Source organism: Dermacentor variabilis, chromosome 7, assembly GCF_050947875.1.
Source record: "Dermacentor variabilis isolate Ectoservices chromosome 7, ASM5094787v1, whole genome shotgun sequence".
Lineage (NCBI taxonomy): Eukaryota > Metazoa > Arthropoda > Arachnida > Ixodida > Ixodidae > Dermacentor > Dermacentor variabilis.
The window spans coordinates 165,022,940-165,040,511 of NC_134574.1; the positions used below are offsets into that span (position 1 = coordinate 165,022,940).

The 17,572-nt window shown below is 49.3% G+C and overlaps 1 protein-coding gene across 4 annotated transcripts in view; it reads left to right on the forward strand.

The window, feature by feature from the left end:
* Positions 1-4,245: 4,245 nt before the first annotated feature.
* Rtnl1 (reticulon) overlaps positions 4,246-17,572 on the forward strand; it is a 30,573-nt gene continuing 17,246 nt past the window's right edge. The window contains exons 1-3 of one of the 4 annotated variants that reach the window (XM_075700159.1): positions 4,246-5,036; positions 7,239-7,274; positions 17,008-17,215. In XM_075700159.1, the coding sequence (XP_075556274.1) occupies positions 4,265-5,036; positions 7,239-7,274; positions 17,008-17,215 (1,016 nt within the window). In that variant the 5' untranslated portion in view covers positions 4,246-4,264. Of the gene's footprint in view, positions 5,037-7,238; positions 7,275-8,995; positions 9,359-11,609; positions 11,825-17,007; positions 17,216-17,572 lie in introns of those variants that run through there. The other 3 variants (XM_075700160.1, XM_075700161.1, XM_075700162.1) reach the window with 3 other exon arrangements.

Sequence of the window (17,572 nt, forward strand, 5' to 3'; positions counted from 1 at the left end):
GCCATACGGTTTCAGCTCTTGGCAGCTCCCATGGTATTGGCTCGAGGTAGTCCCGAATCGTGCTCCCGTGCCGCCACAGCTTTTTACGCAGAGGTAGTGGTGCAGCGTAGCTGCCCCAGAGAGCACCGCATGCCGTCGGCTCTGGATGCAACCGGAGGGGCCATTCGAGGTGCCCCCTTTCCCATCAGACAGGTGACATAGCACCATATAGGCACGCCAGTCATTGTTCTTTCTCGCAATGTGTGGAGTGTGCGTGTTTGTATAGAAAACAAGATGCAGCAGCTTAGAGCAAATGCACCTTTAGATCTGCACAATCAACTTGTTGGTTACCTAGATTCCCCAGAGCGTAAGCAGCAGCAGTGGCAATGTAGAAGTAAACGTGGCCGCACTTTACACACTCCTCACACCTTGTTCAAACCTTGCCCCGTGGTGCAGTGGAGCCAGTTCACTCTCACTAACCCGATGACACTGGGAACTGTGAGAGAGTCAAACTCGCACGTGCGCTTGTTTACTTGCCAGGCGTGGTTAGCGTGTCACCTCCAGCCTTTTGTTTTTCTTAGCGGTTTTTCCAGAATGGGATCTCAATGTCGTGCAGAGCAGAATGCAGAGCGTCAATCGGGACACAAGCTAGTCGACGAGAGATGCCCACAGTTTGTTCTGGCACTGTAACTGGTGTGGTGTGTGTGGTTGTCGTTGTCTTCTTCCTTGACAAAACTTTGATCCGTGAGCAAGTTTTCACCGCCGAGCTGTGTTTGCGCTGTGCAGGGTTTGGTCGCGGGGCTCGGTGGTCGAGCCTCAAGTGTTCACATTTGCCTCCTCCATTTAGGAGAGGAGGACAGGAAGACATGCCTCGTTTGGATGGCGTGGTTTGGAAGATGACTTTTCCCAAGTTTAGTGGCGATTTGTGTGGGCACAGGAGATGCAATTTTTGTCACGACGGTTTGCGTGACGACTCCTGCATGTGACATCATTCTGCCTCCCGAGCCATTGGAAGCAGAGCAATGGCCTCTCTGTAGTTTTCAGACAAAGCGATGTAGCAACAGAGCAAGCGATTTGTCTAGGCACTCTCCACTTACACACAAACACACACAAACATGTTGGCCAGATCTGTGTGTGCTGGTCGTCATCACAATGAAGATTTTAGGACGGGGAAAAGTGCAAAAGGATGTTATAAATATATACATAAAGTTACTCACACAATATATGTATATAAAATAAAGATATTGACAAAAGGATTGGTGTGAAGTAGAAGCATTTGTAAACTCTGTACATTCAACTGTGTCTGTTTTGAAAGCATGGTCTTTAAAAAGAAAGAAAAAAAAACTGCAACGTGCTGGTGGCACACAGCAGCCCTCAACCATAGGTGTTAGGCTCCTGAATCTGGTGCTGGCACGACTGTTCTGATATATTTTGTCTGTGGTTCTCATGCCCTTGTGGACATTGCTGCTAATAAACTCATCTGTGATGCAAAGAGAGAAAAAAGAAAAAAAAAGTACCGCAGAAAATGTTTCAGTTCTTTCGGTGAGAACAACACTGACCACTAGATCTTGAACATTACAGTTCCCGGGGTGGCCTCAACCTATAGTTTCAAAGTTTTAAATGCACCATGCTGTGACCTTGTGATGAACGACGAAACTGGATAGTGCAAGTCACAGTTCTCGGCATTCAGTTTTGGGGTCACCAAGCTGTACAGCTGGTCTCACTTGCTTCGTTTGTGTGTTCAGGCTACACTTACTTTATTTGGGTGTTTACTACAAAAAGGCACCTTCATTCACTGACAGTACACTGTGTCTCATCTCATCGAGCATGTGCTCCTGTGCTTCACTTAACCATATAAAAAGCTGGAGCAAAAATGCAGGAGAGTTGTTTTTTAAATCTAAAGCTGCAACGCACAGAAATTTACAGGCCTTAAGCAAATTTTGTATGGTGAGGTGGCACAGGTAACTAAAGGAAAGCTTAGAGAGCAGTAGCAGCTGCTACAGAACATGTTGCTGAGAGAAGATTTACTGTTGCAGCATAAGTAAGGGAAATGTATGTAAAAAGTGGTGTTTAAAAATATGTTGTCGCATTATATGTGGCAATTATACAAATGAACGATAAACAAATGAATGGTGGCCACATATTATTCTCTCTCTGTGGGCAAAATTCCTGTGCCTGAATGCGAAGCCTAGGGGGCACTATCATGCGATTTACCGATGGCCACTGCCAGTGACATGCAATTGCCGCATAAGCATGTTTGTGTCCAGCAGGCACCGTGACGACACGCACCATAGCCGGCCAGACTCGGTCGCAGTGGTAATACTAAGGCAGCTTATTCTTTTATTAGCCGATTATGTCATTGTTCTGGGGCCATTGTTCTGAGTTCATGAGAATTAAACGTATAGACACATCACAACTGTTTGCTGTTGTAGCTTGACATTGTGCGGTTTGAGCGGTACATATTTACTCAAAAGCGGCAGCGCAGCAAAACTGCATCTACCACTTCTCGTACACAGTTTATGCATTTGGCACAGCACTTTGCTTCCTTCCTGATGGAAGGCATGGTACTAAGTCTCCCACACATGAAAACTTCAAAATTCCCACTGCAGCTCAGTCAAATAGGGAGATATACCGTAGCGCCTTGCATTCACCAGGGCCTCGCGCTTTGTACTACCCAAAACTGCTAAACGCGGTATGGAGGGCACTGTTGGGACCAGCGTTTCCGCAGCGCCGCCTGGCCAGTGCATCACACCAATGCTGTAACTTACTTCAGGCATGGTGAATATTGCTTTGATATTGTGCCCACAGGTGTTCTGGTAAGGTAAACTTTTTACCACATGAGAGGTGCTCATTGTTGAATTTGTCACCTTAATTGACATGTAGTTAGCTGGTTGGCTCAGAAGGTTGCTACCACCGTTTATAGATAAACGTTGGCTGCTATGTCTTCTCTGATTGGCTATGTAAGCATCGCCATTGCAGAAAGAGGTAACCCCAGGTCACAATGACGTTTTCCAGCTGAACCTTGCGCACCTTTTGTGCCATAGTTGTCCAGTAGTATGTTCTTAAAATTCCTCCTTCAGCAGGTGTTATTCGATCTGGACACCCAAAATTCACTTATATTATAGTAAAATTCTTGCATGTTCACATATTGAGCCAGAGAGGGCGGAGCCGCGATGTCAGTCAGTCTGGGCTGGCCAGGTACTTGACAGCATGGCGGAATTTGACAGTGTAGCAACCTGAGCTCTGCCATTTGTTCCAATAAATAGTCTGCAGTTCGCATTTTCACCCTCATCAACAAGCCCCACTACAACCTCGTCAACTAAAGACGGAAGCCCCACTCTAGGCTTCCTGACCTGCCCCAATGATCTGGCATGTGCTGCTCCCCCTCCCCCCCCCCCCCCCGGCTTGTTACCAGACTACCCTTCCGGTCGGACCCACTAGGCCCTTCCCGCCGGTTTGCTCTGCCGCCTTCTTCCCTCCTACCTCGATTTATTCCCACTCTCCCCCACCCTGTTGGTGCTGACCCGTGCTCCGGCAATGACGCAGAACATGTCGTCAACCCTTCCTTTCCTGCAACGAACCACTTCTCTTTTCTCAACTGGCTCGGTAATAAATTATTGGGTAATTTGATATGTGTGGTATAACTGTATGTAATGGGGTAAATTTAACTGAACGTCATGGCGACTAAGCAGAAACGCATAGCGGCTCGATCAGAACCATAGTAGAGTTCTACAGTATACACTAATATAGCCTGCTATATATAAGTTATTAAGTCAAAACTTAAAAGATAAATGCCTCTGGCGATTAATCTGCTTTCAGTTTCTGTGGCGGAAACGGAACTGTTTATAACTCGAGGTAGCAGCGCGTCAGGATGTTTTCCTTTCCGTTCTCGTCACACATTTGCATCGCACTTCCTTCCGGGTTCTGTCAGTGCAGTCTCCGTTTTATGTAGGCAGACGTCGCTTTCAGACCGTTCTAATAAGCGGTCGGAAAGCTTACGCCACACTCTTTTTTGTTTTGTTTTCTGGCGCTAACTTCGAAACCACGTTTTTGTTTTGTTCGGTACATTCGATCAATGAAGGTTACAGTAAACAATTTCTCAAGTCCGGAGATAAACTCTGCATTTTTTTCCTTTCTAGTAAAGAAAAAAAAACAGTGAGTGGGAAAAAAAAATGAACGTTTCAACGCTACAGCGCTTCGTGCCCCATTCTTTTGAAGGGCCATTGTGCGTTTTGACAACTGGCGCTTCGGGCGCGCCGACGTGCTTCTCTCGGCGTCTCCGCGAATGAGTCACAGTCCACTGCGCGCCGCCGTTGGTTTCCCGAGTACACTAGCAGACGACAGCACTGTGACGGGCCTTTCTGTGAGTGCAGACGTCGACGGGATATATCCACATAGGGCCCCATCAGCCTCGCACAAAAGCGAAAGTTCTTTGTTCGCCGGAATGGATTTCTTTAGCAGCGACGCGGCAGCCAAAGACAGCGGTGATGATTCTCCCAACGCGCAAAAGAAGCCTTTCATTTCCGAATCCGTGAATGCCCTAAGCGAGGACCTCGCCCAGTTCGCCACCGGCAGCGCGGTGACAGATGCGGCGCGGAGCGCCGCTGCGGCTTCTGCAGCATCCCTCGTCAGCGGCGATCCAGTCTCTACGACCAAAGATAACCGCGATCAGCTGGACCTCCTGTCAGATTTCCAACCGAACACCGCGAGCAGCCCCATCGCTCCAGCGGACAGCAGCACGCCGTCATACGTCGAAGACCTACTAAACGACGCATTGCCGGCTAACGCGCCGCTGTTGAAGCCCAGCGCTCCGCCAGCGCCCGACAAGGTCGCGCCGCCAGCGGCGGTGGCAGAGCCCGATTTAGAACCTCGTCGCGAGCCGAAAAATCTGCCACCACCCAAACAGACGACGCCGGAGCCGTTGCCCGTCGCGGACGTTAAGCCTACGCTCCCGCCCGTCACGTCGTCTAAGCCTAAAGCCGCCGAAATGCCGAGAGAAGAGACTTCGACCACGAGTTTCGCGAAGGATAGGCCATCGTGCTGCATTTTTTCGCCGGGTGAGTGACTCATTGACGCACGTTTTCTACGTTAGTGTGCATACCATCGCTCTTCATGTCGCCGTCGATGCGCCGCCCCAATTTCGCAACGCACAGCGATCGAGTTTAGACCATCGCCTAGCGAACGATCAAAACAACCGCCTTTTTTTTTTTTTTTTTCCCTTCGCAGTTGGCTGGATTCACATAGTAGCAGCCTGTCATCGGTGCGGGCAGAAAGTGCGCCACTGCACGCTTCTCTCTGCTAGATTGGGAACTTTATATGGAGAACCGGTTGTTACTTGCTGCACTTGCAATAACGCGCAGTTTCTTCGGTAGTTCTAGGCGAATTGTTGGTGTGTTTATACGCGCGTCTGACGCTATGAACGCGTTGTGTCCATCGTGTCAGTCACGTCCCACCGCACTTTTGTTCACGTGTTCTAACAAATACGGGATAGTGTATCACGCCACTAACCGATTTTCATGGGCATGCATGGGCATGCGTCCAAATCGCGGCGCATTGTGCATGGAAACAATTATGAAAATGCACCCACTAAATCGAGAAAGTCTCAATAAGCTGCCTAACGAGACAGCCGTTGTCGTGACGCTGTGGTGGCAGAGTTGTCTTGCCGACAACGTGATTCCTGGAGTGTAAAGATGCTCGTGAGGTCACATGTTCGAATCCCGTTGTGACGCATTCGAACTGACCACGGATACTGGCTCCTTTCCCTTCCGTGGTCCAAAGCAATGCAAAAACAACTGTGAGCTCGCGCATTGTGCGCGTGGTCGTCCATGCGTCGCTACTCGAGTTCACGACAGTCAGTGCCGTATTCATTTTTTTTTTCCCTCTCTTTTTTTCCCCCGCTGACTCCGAAGTTGCGTAAGCTGCGAAACAAGACTCGTTCGGCGCCTTCAATTCCGTGCTTCCTCGTGGAGGTCAGACGCGGAGGCTGAATGAGTTCAAGTTCGCCGCCCTCCCGACGTATGAAGAGGAAAATAAATAAGATAGCTTATGTTGGGCGCCAACATAGTGTACCCAAGTTCGGTCGCAGCTTCCCGCATATACTTTCATGCTCTGATTTACGAATTCCTCTCTGTCACGTAGACGTTTTGTATTTGTTCAGTGATGTTTGCGAAAAGTATTAACCGCGGTGTAATGAATTAAGTATACTCGGATGTTCAAAGGAAAAAAAAGAAGAAAGTAATGCATGTTGTGCATTGTGTTCATAGCGCGAGACGACGTTTCGGTGATGGGCTTCGGATCTTCCCTTAGGGGCCTTTTTGTTTTTATATTTCTTTATTGCGCAATTCAACCTGTCGTCAACCCCACGTAATGCCCAGCGTATTGCACTTAGGCCCTGCTGGAATTTCATATAAAAGTGGGGGGAAACATACTGTGGCGAGGAATTTTCGCCTGCGTACGTGTACACACACAATGTGTGTGTGTGTGTGTGTGTGTGTGTGTGTGTGTGTGTGTGTGTGTGTGTGTGTGTGTGTGTGTGTGTGCGTGCGCGCGTGTGTGTGTGTGCACACGACGAAGTACGATTACTTTGAGACCTAATTTTTGAAGTAAACTTCGCGATAAGAGCGTTCTTAGTGAATCCAGACGTTTACCAAAGTGGTGAACATGAAGCCGAGTCTTGGGGTGAAGCGAATGCTTTCAGGCGGGAGGCCGTCTCTTTCGCTTCAGTGCACCTGACGTGTTGCCACGAAGGCTGCCCGTGTCACCATGGTGGTTTTCGTTGTGCAGGGAAGGGAGTAAAAAAGCCACGTTGTAGCGCAACGAAAAGGCAGTGGTGCTAAAAAGGGGCATTGACCTCCGCTAGCGCAGCACATACACCATTCAGCTAGCTATTAGCGGTGGGGGTGCGTTCTTCTGTACCCCACCGGAATGCCGCCCAGACGGGGTCTTCCCTGCGCCGGATTCCGAGAAAAGAAGCCGCCTAAGCTTCTTGGGCAACGCCTGCAGGAGGCCTGCAGCATCTGCGATACGCTGGACAGTACGGGGTTCACATGTTGTTACGCAATATGAGAGCCGTAAATAATTTTTAAAATCTGTGGTACGTCTAATATTGCACGAAGCCTCGCGCAGTGGGAGTGCTGTTTGTGTATGTTCTCTAACAACCAGTCACGTGAGCAGACTAATACCATGTCTTTCCCTATAGCCTTCGTCTCAAATAACGTGCACGGTGTCTGATCCCCTAACATCGCTGTAACACTTTGCAGGATCCGGCTGGAGTCCAGCATGCCTGCATCCTTGCGGTAAGCATATAGTATGTGGACGCGTGCATGACGTTGCTGTAATACATCTACAGGTTGTGGCAAATAGTCACATCTGACAAAGCGCGTCAGGATGGTATGAAACCGCGTGAGTGCAATGTGTCATCTGCTGCGTTGCTGCGCGCGATATCGTGTGTTCCATTCCGGACCCTGTTTCGGTTCGGCACGAAAAGCCCCGTCATTATGTACTAGTGTCAAACGGGCAGTTTCAATCCGGATCCAACTTTTCGATCGCGATCGGCAATGATAGCTGCTACGCGGTCCAACAATCCCGATCGACGAGCTTTGTGTCTGCATTGGAGAATCGACGGTCGAGCCCGATCATGTTAGAATTTCTCGATCGCGATTGGCCCATTTGCTCAAGCTGCTAAAGGGAGCCAATCGCGATCGAGGAATTCGATCACGATCGGGCTTGAAAGTGCTTCGTGAGACACCGCTACTACAATGCATCGGTGCACAGATCGCGATCGACTGAAATCAGAATCGAACAAACTCGCGCTCGAAAGCGTCCGGCCGCACTCGATCCGGGTCGAGCTCAGTCCGGATCGAAAGTGCCCGTATAACCGGCATTAGGTTATTTGTACTCCTTGAGCTGTTACGTCAAGGGAGGTTTAGTCAGTGTGGCCCTTGATGCTATAAATGGCTTGGTCAGCAGAAAGCGCCGTCGCTCGAGGCGTTCTCTCTTTTAACTCCTGCGAGCGGAAAGCGGTATGTTCAAATTAAACGTGCAACTCGCTAACACGGCGTGTCGGGCTTCCGCTGCAATGGAAGCGTGCGTGACGGGACTTCCTTTCGTATCCCCTTTCTTCTCCTTCGCCGCGTGCAGCGTATTCCGCATGAAAATGAAACAAATCCGCATCAGACGAAACCGGCCGACGACAGCCTCGTTCCGAGGATGCACAAGCGTGAAGTTGGCGCGGTCTCCGGGAGAATTGTGGTCGCGTGCGCCTCAGTCACGACCTGCCGTGCGTAGGTTTTTCATTCATTCTGTTTCTTTTTTTTTTTTTTTTTTAACGCAACAACACAACGACGACAAGACGCGCCGCACGAAGCGCTATCTTTCTGCTGTTGCCGCCGACGGACGTACGCGACCGAGTCTATCGTCGTAACATTTTCCGACGCGACGGCCGGCGCGACGTCATGTTATGTAGCAGTAAAAGGGGAATGAGACTAAACAGAAAAGAGGCGGCTCCTTGGCGTGGGGGAAGAGGCTCGCAATATTATATAGTTGCTGTTTGCTGCGCGGCTCAATCGATGTCTGCGAGCGCCAGAGTTGGGCGGGTTCGGCTACACGAAAGCTGGCAGTAGCCGCCATATTTTTTTTCATTTTTTTTTTCATTTTCGGTCATCTGCTAACCGTCGGCCTGTTTGTCTACTGCTGCCGCCGCCGCTCACTTTCGCTCGGTTTCCCACACCTCGCGCGTGTTAAACGATAGAGCGCTATGCATGCGCTCTGCGTGAAATGGGAGGTCGCTGGATAAAGCGTAGTTGTCGCTAAAGAAAGGAGGAAAAGAGGTAAAGAAAAAAATAAATGAGAGTAACAAGTGTCGGGAACGCGGCCACCATGGAACGGCAGTTTCCAGGCGGAAAGTGGACGACGACAGGGGACGAGGTCGAGGATGGGGGGCGCGACGGCGGCGCTGCGCCGCGCGCGGGCTTTTCCGATAGCGCGCATGCGCGGTGGAGCGCGAATCGGCGTTTGGGGAGGGGTGCGTTTTATGTGATTTCTTGCTCATCTGCTGCGCCTGTCTGTTCGCTTTGCGGCCCCCTCCGTCGTACTACACCTCACGGGACAAGGTTTGGGCTTTTGGTCGGCTAGTTTTCTTCTCTGGAGTGAGTGCGTGTGTGCGCGCGCGCATCGTCAGTGAGTCAAGTTTTCTTGCGCCTAGAATACGACCGAACGAACTAGTCGGCGACTCTCCCGTGTGGATTGTTTTGGAGGACCGGTGAAGTGAAAGAGGCAGCCCTGCAAATGGAAGCCGATAGCAGCAACGCAGGGGACGCCAAGGCGGCGGCTCCCCAACAGTGCTCCTGCGTTTTCAAGCGCATTTTCACCGTGCCGCAAGGTGAGGACGACCTCCCCTCCTTCCCGGCTCCGGCTGAAGGGACAAATAAATAAGCGGGCCATGGTTCGAAGCAGCGACGAACGCTTCGCGATTGCACATACACACACACCCGATGCCATCCTCCATGCACGCCTCTCGTGCTGTCGAATTGCTCGCTGCACGGGTAGCCGCGCGCCCCGAATATTCTTTTTTCTTCTCTGGAGCGCGCCGCGTAAAAACGAGGAAGCCATTACAAAAGAGGAGGAGCTGTTTTATGGACGATGTGTGCGCGCGTGTGGCCATTATTCTTCCGTCTCGGCCTTTATAGACGCCAGCAGCGCTTATCCTGAGTGATTAGTCCCGAATAGACGCTGGTGCGATCGCCCAGTGCAAAGCGGCGCGGGGAGGTACGAGGCGCGCTCGCTGCTGTTTCTCAATCCGCCCGTTGTTGCGCTGATAGGCATTGCTCTGCGATATAGCCTGAATGCGGCGCAGGTTTTGCACGTGTATCGTGGTGCCGCATTGCAACGAAAAGAGCTACCAATGATTGCGTCAACTTTTCCCCCGTTTTTCGGGCGGTTAGGTGGCTGGCCGTGTGTGTTCGAGCCGTGCTGCGGTGCGCGCTTTTTCCTGGTTATTATTATAATTTTTTTCTGAAGCGTAATTAAATTGCGCGCCGCGTTCCTCGCTTTGTTCGAGTTGGAGGAAAAAGAAAATTCGCCGAAAATGAGTGGAGGAAAAGGACGCTCGCGAAGTGACCCTGACATTGAGGAGAGAGGAAGAACCGCGTCGTCGTCTGGGATATATATATATATATTTTGTTCCTTGTAATAGTTACTGTGCGGAAAGAAATCCTTCAGTGCCCACGAGTGGGCGCTTGAAGGAATCCTGTCTCAACCACGTATCTGCTTGCGCAGTTTTCTTTTTACCACTGAAGTGATGTCATGCGGCCAGAGTTGGTTTGCCGCTGCTTCACGGCCGGTCGCACATACGTGCCCTATTAGTGTGGGCGGCCAAAAGCAACATTCTTTCCCATGTTTTCGCGACCCGACTGCACCTTCAGTCGATATACGGTGCAGCACCGCGACTCGTAGTGCCCTAGTCCGTGTACCACCTCACCCCCCCCCCCCCCCCCCCCTGCTTCCACCCGCTCTCGCTGTATCGTTGACATTGTCGCAACAGCCGCAATTTGACCTCTGGGGATCGCACCAAGCGCACGGTGTAGCCCGTTTCCAGGAACAGTTAAGGCTACCTGCGTGATTTTTTTGCCGATGTTGATCTGGAAGAAAAAGAAACGGAATTTTGGACACCCGTTCGCGGTGATGAAACGTAGCTTCGAAAAAGGTTGGATTTTGTTGAGGCAATTTCTTCTGGCTCGTCCAAACAGCAACGAAGAAACCAATGACTCCGTGAGCGTTGAGTTTGATCTATAAGATGCCTGTTTTAATTTCCTCAGGAGACGGACGCTGTAGCGATGCAGTAGGCGAAAGCTTCACATCACGACGAAGCGAAACCACGAACACGTCGAAATCCTTTGACGATTCTATGTCAGAATGAAAAGCAAATGTCGAATGAAATGTTAGAATTCTGCCTTTTCTCACTTGGTGCAAATTTATTCTTTAACGACGCCGTAATTTTGGCATCGTCCGCGGTGGCGTTGTTCACCATCACATAACGAGCGGCGGCGTACTAGCGCTATCACCGTTTTTGTGTTGTTCCTTTGTGAAATGGCGCAATCCGCTGTGAGGGATCAGCCATGAATCGGACGGTGAAAAGGCTATTTGATATTATTTTGTTTGTCACTGAGGGGCACGCATCGTCTTCGTTTGTTGTTGTTCTCCATCCTCGATTACTCGTAAACACCGACGGCGCGACCCGTTCACGCTGATAATCCGAAACGCCGCACCGCTAATCGGCTCCTGCTAGAGATGAATGCAGTGATCGGCTAGTTTTACTACTCGTGCAAAATGAATTAGGCCTACGGTATATGTCTTTAGTTTATCGCTCCCCCCCCCCCCTCCCGTGCCCCCTCTTGTGCAGGTCGTCGGCCCTTTTCGTTTTCGCCCCCCCCCCCCCCCCCCCTGACCGCCGGAAATCGCCGCTTGGCTGGCTGCATCTTTCTGCGGCAGCCGGCGGTCACACTGGCTTCTGCTTGTTCGTGCAGTCCACCTTGCGTCTTATTTCTTCCCCGTTCCTTCTCCTCCAGCACCTATCTTCTCTCTCTTGTCACGCTGCTTCTTCTGCTTCGCCCGTCTTGGCTCTCCCTCTCTTCCACACTCTCTCTCGACCTCCTCGGCCCTTGTGCCGTGTTCTGCAGCTTGGCGTTCCTGTTCTCCGCCACCGAGGCGAACCGAGCCTGCTAGTGCGTCCAACTTCAAGACGACGGTGGTCGCTGCTCTTTTTTCACCTGCCGAGTTATGGGCCGAAAGCGCGACACGACCAGCGTTGCCGCTTCGGCCGAGGAGCCGAAGCTGGACGAGACCCCGCGTAAGCCTTTCTCGTTTTCTTGCTCTGTTTGGACGGGTGGAAAGCACCCCTCCCACCGTCAATTGGCTCTCTTTTGTGGTCTGTGTTCGCGCGACCCTTCAGCCTGCTTTCGCTTCATCGAGCTCGTTTTTATTCTTCTTGCTACTTTTTTTGGGGTGGCCGTCGGCTACGCATCACGACTGGCCAGGCCGACCGTCTTCGTCGTGTTGGCGTGGTTTGTGCGTTTTCGTCCGCATCCGTCTACGCCCGTCGAATGGAAAAAATTGCTTCGCGAACAGCCCTTGAGCAGGTAGCGTTCACAGCGATTTTTTAGTCGATTAGGTCGGTTAAATTATAGCTCCAATTTTTGAACGGTTCAGCCGTTCGAAACGAGGAAGATGCCTAACGTCTGTTTCGTGCGCTGCCCCCGTTTTCTGCATCCTTCGTTTACCCTGTCTTTAAGGAAGTTAAAAAAAGAAACGCTCGTTTCGGGTTGCTTTTTCTCTCGAGTAGACGACAGGCTGTCTCGAGAGAGAATTGAAAATTGCGATTGTTGGAGTCTAGTTCGAACGCCCAAGTTTCGGTCGGCGTCTGCTCAAGAGCATCGCCGTCAACTGTCTCGTGCCTTCGTTTCAGCTCCTGACAAACGTTGGAACGACGAGCAGCAGATTTGACTGGGGCTCGACTAGCGCATTACCAAATTTGTTTGCGCACAGTCTCTCAAGCTGAGCGTGCTTGCACTGTAGGCACGTATGGAGAAGGCGGTGCGGAACAGACGTTCGCTCTCCGTATGGCGTCTGGCGATAGCAGGCGGCGTGTTTCACTTGCGGTAGTTGGTGCACTCGTGGCTGTGCTATAACGCGTTATATATGTAACCGCAAGTGTGACACCCAGACTTGATGCGGTAGTAAATCGCGGTCGCTGCGTCGCCATGTGCGACGCTGGAAGCGAGCGACCTGACGCGTCTTCGCACGTGTGCCACGTTGGACGCACGCTGGCGCTGCCCGCTGCGGTCTCTCTCTCTCTCTCTCTCTCTCTCTCTCTCGTTTTTAGTTTCTACATTCACCTGTGCCGTGCAGGCTGACGTTTGAGCGGACAAGATACTTATGTAATGCATGGAAATGGGTCGCCACGGTGAACGGAATTAATTTCTTGCCTTTCTTTTTTTCTCGGCGTGCCTGACGTGGTGTGAGCCGGGATCGCTTTGGGTCGGCTGACCTACCGGCGCATTCGGAATGTAGAGCACCGCTCGGCATAAATTTGGAATGGGTTAAGCGAGGCCAGAGACAATTTTGCATTAAATAGGGAAGACCGAGTTATACCGGTGTCACGCGTACGGTACACTTTCGATCACGCTCTAGTGCCGATCGGGATCAAATTTCTCGGTCGAGATTGGCTCCTTTGCGCAAACTACGGGAGGGAGCCAGTCGCGGTCGAGAACTGCAATCGTGCACGAAAGTGGCAATGTGACAACGGTATTAATCGGCGTTTAGGCAAAAATCATTATAAGGTTTCAGCATTAGGTTTGAAGTGTACGCTTTTGCTATCAGTGTCGATTGAATTTAGGCGTATGTGCGAAAGTAATTGCAGTGAATTTTACAATTCTCCGAGGTAGTTGAATACAACTTCTCTGCAGTGAAGCCCCACGCACATCCTCATAACCGCCAGCCATTGTTCCTCCATGAGGCTGCAAATAGTTCGTACTTCAAACTTTCCATGTTACCTAAATAAGGCGGTAACCACAAAAATAAAATTATAAGTGTGCAATTTCATACATTTTCACTCGTCCATTATAGTGGAACGGCGAAAGCCTAATTCTTCATTGAACTGAAATAAAGTGAATGCTTCGCTGCATCTAGTGTCAAGCTTAAATTAACTTCAGTTGGCAGTAAAGTTTCGCAAGCTAAACGGGCTCACCAGTGAAATTAACTGAACAGCAGACTTTTGAAGAGTGAAATGCTCCAATTCCATACACTTTTTCCATGTCTGTTGCACACCTGGTCGCTTCCACCGATGAAAATACTCGAGAACCGCCGACGTTCCGGAGGTATCAATTACGACGCCCTTTTGAAAAGGTCGCATGATGACGATCTTGTTCGTTTCTGTGATTGGCTGGCGGAGTAACACAACCCCGCCCGGTCCGTGTACCTTGGTTGCCAACTGCTGTTTCTTAATTTGTATCCTGCTATAGTAGTCATGACCGAGCTCTAATGGCATGACTCAAGTTAGTGCTTGGTAAACCTATAAAAATGGATTGAGGATAACTGTGCCTACTTGGTAAGTGTGTCTACTTTGCAGTGTCCTTGCAGGAATCCTAGAAAAAAATCCCAATCACCTTAGCTTGAAAATTCGAAATGTACTGTGGTTTGTCGCAGCTGTCATTATCGAAAAATATGTGACGGTTGTGCAGAATATTTTTTTAAACGCAGTAGTGCAGTTTTATTATTACTACTTATTTTTTTCCGTCGTCTCCTATGAACATCCAGTCTAAATCCGAATTGCAACACAGCTGAAAGATTTGAACAAACTATGAACCTACTATATCGCTCTTCACCAGCTGTGCACGAATACTTATTTTTAATCCTTTCCTCAGTGCAGCCAGGCAACATTTTGAAGACAGCACACACTTAATTTCTCACTTCTCAGCAGGATCGCCTCTGTGTGCCCATCATAATACCTTATTTTCTTGCCGTTCTTTTAAAGCTGGTCTTTTGCTGTAACTTTTTTGTTGTTGTTCATCTTCCTCTAGTTTTTCATACAAAATTTAAAAGCAGTTTTTTAAAGCCAAATAGTATATGCTTTTCTCTGTTGTCATTGTGTTACATAAACTTCAGGTTTACCACAGTAAATGGGGAGGTAGATAACCTCAGGGACACTCAACTCTCTTTGTGATGAGAGTGCTACGCCTTATACTCAGAACTATACTTGACGGCTACCCGCGATGGTTGCTCAGTGGCTAGGGTGTTGGGCTGCTGAGCACGAGGTCGCGGGATCCAATCTCTGCTATGGCAGCCGCATTTCGATAGGGGCGAAATGCGAAAACACCCGTGTACTTAGATTTAGGTGCATGTTAAAGAGCCACAGGTGGTCGAAAATACTGGAGGCCTCCATTACGGCGTGCCTCATAATAAGAAAGTGGTTTTGGCATGTCAAACCCCATAATTTAATTTATACTTGACAGTCAACTGGAAGTCTGTTAGTAAGAACATTGAACACTTAAAATGAAATTGTGGGGTCTTGCATGCCAAAACCACAATGTGATTATGAGGCATGCTGTAGTGGGGGGGTGACCATGTGAGGTGACCGTGCGCCTAAATCTTAATTGGCCTCCATCAAAATCTGGCTGCGGCCAATGGGATCAAACTCGCGACCTCGAGCTTAGCAGTGCAACGCCATAGCAACTAAGCTACTGCAGTTGGTATTCTGACAATTGCTATCCCTGCGGCTTTGAAAACAACGGATTCTATAGTAGATGCTGCTCATTTGTAGCTGATCTAGCCTAAGTGCAGTTTTGTTGAGTTGGCCTTTAAAATTCTAATCCCGAAGTGTTCTGAGGTGGCTCTCCGTCCGAGCTGACATATACATGCATGATGATGATGATGATGTACGTATGCATGATGTGCTCTCTTGCTCGCTGTGTCGCATGCCCCACAGTCTTGGCAGCACTGAGGTTAGTGGACATGGCAGTGCAGTGTTCTCTGCATACGTGAAAGGCAGCAGCACTATTTGTGTTTGAACTTGGCACCAGACCAGGCTCTTTCTTTCTTGCAGCCATTTTGTCTACAGTCCTGGTGTGCATTAGGCAAGTTGCCACAGGGCAAATCGTTTAACTTTAATTTGTCCTTGGCTGCTTGAATCATTCAATTGTAGTGCACCACTGGTGTAGCTTTTCCCATGTGATCAGCTCTAAGAGAGTTCCGAAATTAGTGGCTGCTTTTGTATAGCATAAGAAAATATTGTGGGCACACCTCACTAGAGTTACAGGGACACTGAAGCTAGGTTGGTAACCATTTAAAGGCCTGTCAAACCATTTAGGCATTTGAACAGACCGTTCAGTGCAGTTCCAGCCGAAACCTGTCTTGATGGACTGCGTGCATAGCGCGGTTTAGTTAGCATTGAGTGGAACAGATGACTGAGCTTGGGACTGCCCGCAGATGAAGCTTTGGTTGCCACAGTTTTATGGCTTAGGAGCCTCATAATCATAGGACCATTTTGGAACTGGTTTTAGTAAGATGTTTTGGCCAATAAACGGTTAGATTATGCTTGGTGGTCTTTTATTAGGGTCTTTTATTTTAATAGGTATTTTATTTAGTGGCACGCCAGGAGAGGCACAAACACAGGATGCCATCCTCCCACTTCTGCAATAGCTCATGCTGCCTTGTCATGTTCTTGGAGCTAGTTAAATTGCTTGTTGATATAGAAGATTTAAACTGTGTCACGGGATGAAGTCTTAGCTGAAGCAGGTGTATTTTGAAGGGGGCAAAATGCAAAACCAGCCATGTACCATACATTGGGTTCATATTAAAGGACCCCAGGTAACTTAATTCGTAGTCCCTCACTATGGTGTGCCTCATAATCAGATTGTAGTATTGGCACATAAAACCCCATAATTTAATTTTAAATATGAATTCCATGCTAAACCAGAAAAAGCAAGTTTACATGTAGGCAAGTCATTTTTCACGACTTGTTGTGAAGAATTAGAAATGGCACGCCTCATTTGATGGGGAAAATAGTGCTTGATTTATTCCGTGCGAGACACTATCTGTCCATCAGCGGTACTATCTCGATTCATGTTCTGGATGGTTGTCTGTCCCTTTAATGTGCTCCCTTCCACATACACTTTTTACATATTCCCTGCCACATGCATTAAGTCCCGCCAGAGTCGTTAATATCTTTTTGTATCATAGCCATTCTCCCTTCTAGATGTTGGGATTTGCTAAAGACAGCCATAGTGTGGAGGTTTAGTGCCAACTGTGAAGTTTTCTGTTTTATTTGTATCGAGTCAAAGGAAGCAACTTCACTGAGATAGAATGCTGCACATGACTCTCCAGGCATCTTGCTGTCTTGATGAGTATGATTTTCAGTTGGGCCTCTAGAGGGAGGTCTGTGAACTCTTACGGAGGCCTGTGGAAATTCCATGGGCCACAGTTTGAGCAGCGCTGGGCTGTATCATTCATGATTGTCACATCTCATCCGGCATGCAGTAGAGGAGCTGGTGTACTGGCGACAGCCCAAGAAGAGTGGCCTGGTGTTTGGGCTGGTGCTTGCGGTACTGCTGTCCCTGACTTGCTTCTCCCTGATCAGCGTCGTTGCCTACCTTGCCCTGGGCTCCTTGATGGTGGCCATTGCCTTCCGTGTCTACCGCAACGTGCTCCAGGCTGTCCAGAAGTCCGCCGAGGGACATCCCTTCAAGTGAGCCCCCCCTCTTTGTGGTGTACTATGGGCTAGATTGATACTCTAATGGGCACATTCTGGCAGAACTAAGATGCAGGGCCAAAACCAGGAGTATAAAGAAGCTTGGAAGTTCACTATTATGTTTCTATATGCACAAAAACAATTAGCTTGGGCATTCTGGCTGTGTCTTGATCATTTTTGTTCAGCAAGGACATATTAGACAAACACCTTGCAGTGGAATAGAACGCCAAGTTTAGTAGTGCAAGACAACTGTCTTTCTAAGTCAAGCGTCTCTACTTTTGATGTAGTGATGTCCATGCCAGTGCATCTTTAGCTGCACTTGGCTTAGAGTTGAGGCTTGTATAGAAACTGGAG